Here is a 5,509-nt window from a genome sequence, read left to right as displayed (position 1 = left end):
CACCACATCAACCATTTTAAGCCAATAAAAAAGTTGTTTCAACCCATAAGTGAGATTATTAACCAGAACTAACATCATTCATCTTTCTTCAACAACATGGTACAGAAACAGATAAGAAACATCATAATTTGTATTAATATTTTGAAGTGTATTATAGTCAGATGAGTATGGTTAAGCTTAACAACTCAAACCTGTCACATGAAATTAAGATATTAAATCAGTACATATTTCAATCCATAAATATATATAGATAGAATTTATTAATTTCATGCATGCTACGTGGAATTTTGTTCTACACCACATGAGGAACAGTGGTCATTTTGAGCAAAAAAAAACAACAACAAAAAAAAAACACAAACAACCCTGTTACATTTAATCACTGTCAACCTGTGACGGGGTTGAGTTATTCACTGCATTTATGAATATTGTAATAAATATATGGAATAGTCAATTTATTATACATTACAAATTCTATATATTTATTTGCATGAAACATGGTGTTAAAATATGTGAGTTGTGATGGGGTTGAGACAAGAGTGAGAATATTGGATAACTAAAATGGGAACACAATTACAAATCAATGTATTGTTTACTGAGCAAAGCCTGAAATGTTAAGAGCTAGCACAAAAAAGTAAAAAATCTGAATTTAAAACATTTTAAACAAAAATAATGAGACCACAGACACACAGTTTGCCTTTTGTAGCTTCATCATATAAAAATAAGAAAACTATCATACATGTTATATTTGTACTCATTTAATTGATACGAGGGACACTTGAGCATTAGGTAAATATTTATTTAATAATGAATATTGTGTAGTCATTTTCAAACCACTTGCATTATGTCCATGACAGGGTTAAGAAAAAAATGGTGTCCAAATCAGAAAATAATAATAATAATAAAAGTGCTTTGATGACTGAGGTGGGAAAATATGATTTGTTTGCGCGTATTCTTCTGTTTCTATGGAGTTGACTTATGAATCTATCTACCGCTTACCTATAGTCACTGTCGAGCCTCGCTGGTATTTACGACACTTGCGCTCGGGCGACGGCAGTACGTGGGCACCTATGTGGAGCGCGGCGTGTGTTTCTGGATTCAGAGTTCTGACTCGGGTCGGCGTGTCATCGCAGTTGGTCAAACTACACCCACTCGTGTCTGTTGCCCACAGCTCGTCTGTCTTTAGTCCATGTGCCTCTGTGCTCGTCAGGGGTTTGATGTCTAAACGATCAGACAGCAGGAAGATGTCAGAGCCCATGGCGCAGCGGATGGTCTGGGTGGATTTGGAGGTAAACAGCATCTCCAACGCAAGTTAATTTCTTCTGATGTCTGAAAGTGTGTTGTTTTAAAAGTTTTACAGTAGTTTTGTATCATACTGAATGAATTAGCATTCGTTCATATATCTAGAGATCATCTGATCTTGGAATCTTTTTGATGACAGATGATCAGCTCATCTGTTTTGTATAGCACAATATATTTGTGTGCCAATCAAATCTACTTTGGTTTACACCAGCCACTGCAGGTGATGTCAGATGCTTAGTTGATGAACAGCTGACTTGCTTGTTTCCAAGCTTTTGCACATATATACATTTTGTCATTTATAACATGCAAGATCCTTTTGGATCCACCCTGCACTGGTATTTTATCCAGGAACAATGCAAATAAATATTTGGTAAAAGGTTTCACACACCCGCTGAGAGCTGATGTCTGCACAGTGATTGCAGATCTGGGATTGACTGCTTTTGAGATGGCATGTCTTTGCTAATATACTTCCTATTTCAGATGACAGGGCTGGACATCGAGAAGGATGAGATTATTGAGATGGCCTGCATCATCACAGATTCTGATCTGAACATCATTGCAGAAGTGGGTGCTTTGCAGTGATTAAATATCCCTTTGGTGGAATAGTTCACCCAAAAAACTAAAATTCTCTCATTATTTATTCATGATATCCCAGGTGTGTATGACTTTCTTTCTTCACCAGAACACATTTGAAGAAAATTAGAACAATATCTTAGCTCAGTAGGTCCTTAAAATGCAAGTGAATGAAGATTTCTCTTTTGAAGCTCCAAAAATCATAGACAGTAAACATAAACTTCATCCATACGACACCATCTGTTAAATTAATGTTTTCTAAAGCGACACGATAGCTTTTAGTGTGAAAAAGATAAATATTAAAGTACTTTTTTTAAACTCTAAATCATGCATCTGTTCAGCAGTGGTATGAGCGTGACGTAATTGCATTGGCATTTGAAACACTCGAGAACTGACACATGTGAGTCACAGCCGGAAGAGCAGTGCTGTTTACAAGTGAGGAGGAGGAATGCTGTACAGTAGGTGAAGAAAGAAAGTCATACACACCTGGGATATCATGAGGGTGACTAAATAATGAGAGATGTATTTTTGGGTGAAATGTCCCTTTAACATTGCTGTTTGTTGTCGTTAGGGGCCAAATCTGATAATCAATCAACCAGACGAGCTGCTTGACAGCATGTCTGACTGGTGCAAAGAGCATCATGGGGAGGTGAGTCCAGAAAATCACAGATTAACACCTGCTGTATGTTTCCTGTTCAAGCCCGTCAGTCGGATTATTTTCCTTCTTGGTCTGTCAGTCAGGGTTGACTCAAGCTGTGCGGGACAGTACCATCACCCTCCAGCAGGCAGAGTACGAGTTCCTGTCCTTCATTAGACAGCACACGCCACCAGGACAGTGTCCTCTCGCAGGTAACCAATCACACGGCACCATCTGTACCGTAACGCAGGTCTGTTTCACATATCTTGCAACTGCATTGCATGTGCAGTAACGTTTATTTTTGCGCTTCTGTTTGGTGACAAAATTACCATTTGGATGTAAATGTATTTCTACTGTAAACCCGACTAAACATGACAATCAAGTTTGCAGTGATCTTATTGGCCCACTCCCTATAATAATTTTTATGGTTGTTATTAAAGGAAAAACGCAGCAGAAATGCTGCCTGCTGTTGCGACGCAGAATGTGTGAAACAGGCCTCATAGAGCTTGTGTGCTGCTTCATCCACAGGAAACTCTGTTCATGCTGATAAGAAGTTTCTGGATAAGTACATGCCGCAGTTCATGCGCCACCTGCACTATCGCATCATAGACGTGAGCACCATTAAAGAGCTGTGCAGGTACGTGATGCAGGACTGCCGCTGGGGTCAGTGGGGTGGATGCGAAATGTTTTCCTTTCTGGTTTAATCAGATGACTGAATGTTCCCTCATTAAAGTCTGCATACGTGTCTCAGCATGCAGCACGGCGGCTGTTTCAGCAGAATGGAGCTGAAAATTTAAACAGACCAGTCTCACTGTGACTTATCCAGCACTCTAGGACTTCTGTTAATTGAAATGATTACACAACTGGCGTCATTTTAAATGGTAATTCTTTTTTTTTTTTTTTTTTTCAATGTCTAGACGATGGTTTCCAGAGGAGTACAAGCTCGCACCACAGAAAAAAGCATCACACAGGTCAGAAATTGGTTTTACAGCTATGGAATGCAACCACATTTAGCACTGAAATAGAGCTCTTTTGATGTGAGTGGGTGTTTCTTCAACTAGATGGGCACATTTGGTCTTGTAGCCTTTAAGAAAATAAATTCACACTTGTCATACTCTCTGAGTAATTTATTTAATTCTGTTCACTATCTAGCAATGTCCAACAGTGTATATACAAGAATCACAAGAGAATTCTGTCTCTTTTTATGAAAGCCACTACATCTCGGATATAATTTTTCTTGAATAGCCTCCTGTGATGGTAACAGTTTTTGTAACAAAATGGCCCTTTGTCTTGTTAAAAGGATAGTTCACCCAAAAATTAGAATTGTCTCATCATTTACTCAACATCATGCCATCCCAGATGTGATGTCCTGCAGAACACAAATGAAGTGTTTTAGAAGAATTTCTCAGCTCTGTTGGTCCATACAGTGCAAGTGAATGGTAACCAAAACTTTGAACCTCCAAAAAGCACAAAGGCAGCATAAAGGTAATTCTGGTCATCATTCACTTGCATTTCATGGGCCTACAGAGCTGAGATATTCTTCTAAAAATCTTTGTGTTCTGCAGAAGAAAGTCATCCACATATGGGATGGCATGAGGGTGAGTAAATGATAGGCTAATGTCATCTCTAGCAATTTATTTATCCTAAATACACACAATGAAATTATTTTTTCAAATTATGGGGGAAAAAAAAAAAGTGTAAAAATATAAACACAGCTTGAACACATTTACCTTGATTATTACCTGGATTTTACTCAAACTCTCACACTTGAGTCTCCTTGGTAACCAAACTTTTGTTAAGACTTGATTATTATTTGCAAAATTGTTGCTTGTGATGGCAATGACGTGACAAACTGTAGGACAGTTGTACTGTCATTTACGTAAAACATTTCAATTTTTAGCACAATTGAAAATGGTTACTCTTATTAAAATCCCTAAATATTGAAATGGTTTGATTATTTCACTCTTTATCTGAATCATCATAACTTAAAAATTGAATAATTCGTTTTTATGATGGATTTTCATATTTTAAGATCAAAAGTCTGGGACAAGGATAAAACAAAAACATTTACACACAAAAAGCATTTCTAAAAGTAGCATAAATAAATGACGAAGGCAGGGTAAAAAGTTTCCAAAGCAGTTTTAAAGTCTAAAGTCATCCACTGGGACATAAAATTACCCAATGCTGAAGGAACACCCAAATATTTCAACATAAAGCTGTTTTGTCTATTGAGAGAACAACGTGTCTGTTTGAATTTTCAGAGCGCTGGGAGACATCCAGGAGAGCATAAAAGAGCTGAAGTTTTACAGGGCGAATGTTTTCAAACCTCACGTAGAGGAGAAGAAACGAAAAATAGTTGAAAACGGTGATAAGAAGACTGCGAGCTAATTTAGAGAAGCTGATCTGGAGTAATGATGTGGAATTCTCATGTCTGGATGAAACCTGAGTGATTACTTGAGAGAGTGAGAGCAAAGTTCCACGTTAACATCCACGCTGTTAATTTCCTGTTTTATTTGTCATCTCCACAAATAGCTTCTTAAAAAAAAAATCCAAAAAAATCCTAAGGTTTCCGAGTTCCGCAAATACGCCATTGTTTTGAAGTTACTTTTATCCTTTAAATTCCACTGTAGGAATCTAATTTGTTACTTGTGTAATGAAACAAGTGTGTTTGAGATGGGTTCTTCTGTCTGAGAGTGTTATCACACAGCTTCCCTTTTTTTTTTTTTTTTTTAAATAAAAACATTTGTTGCCATTTTGAAGGATATTCACTGTGACTATGCTGAAATGTACTGTAGTGCTGTCATTGTACAGTATATTCACGCTAACTGAAATGTCTGCAATAACCTGAATCAGCCAGGAGATGGTGGTATACAGTAAGGTAAAATCAGGAGCATAATTAAATATTAATATTTATATTGGTTAAATATTGATCTACTGTATGTAATTAAAATATATACATATATTAAAACATTTAAATGGATAATTAGTGGGACTGTTTAG

At 37.0% G+C, this 5,509-nt stretch overlaps 1 protein-coding gene across 1 annotated transcript; it reads left to right on the top strand.

Moving 5' to 3' along the window:
- The first annotated feature begins 1,047 nt into the window (after nucleotides 1-1,047).
- On the top strand, nucleotides 1,048-5,238 carry LOC127432232 (oligoribonuclease, mitochondrial-like). The gene is made up of 7 exons (XM_051683147.1): nucleotides 1,048-1,286; nucleotides 1,780-1,863; nucleotides 2,444-2,521; nucleotides 2,610-2,721; nucleotides 3,038-3,146; nucleotides 3,427-3,480; nucleotides 4,771-5,238. Exons 1-7 carry the CDS (start codon nucleotides 1,068-1,070, stop codon nucleotides 4,895-4,897), a joined length of 783 nt encoding a protein of 260 aa, XP_051539107.1. The 5' UTR covers nucleotides 1,048-1,067; the 3' UTR covers nucleotides 4,898-5,238.
- The last annotated feature ends 271 nt before the right edge of the window (nucleotides 5,239-5,509 follow it).

This window comes from Myxocyprinus asiaticus, chromosome 42, assembly GCF_019703515.2.
Source record: "Myxocyprinus asiaticus isolate MX2 ecotype Aquarium Trade chromosome 42, UBuf_Myxa_2, whole genome shotgun sequence".
Lineage (NCBI taxonomy): Eukaryota > Metazoa > Chordata > Actinopteri > Cypriniformes > Catostomidae > Myxocyprinus > Myxocyprinus asiaticus.
This window is presented reverse-complemented; position numbering and strand designations above follow the sequence as displayed.

Excerpts from the sequence above, each read along its gene's own strand:
- LOC127432232 (XM_051683147.1), top strand. The coding sequence starts at position 1,068 with ATGTGGAGCGCGGCGTGTGTTTCTGGATTCAGAGTTCTGACTCGGGTC. Across the intron at positions 2,522-2,609 it reads GCAAAGAGCATCATGGGGAG|TCAGGGTTGACTCAAGCTGT; the intron begins GTGAGTCCAGAA and ends TTGGTCTGTCAG. Across the intron at positions 3,481-4,770 it reads CAGAAAAAAGCATCACACAG|AGCGCTGGGAGACATCCAGG; the intron begins GTCAGAAATTGG and ends TTGAATTTTCAG.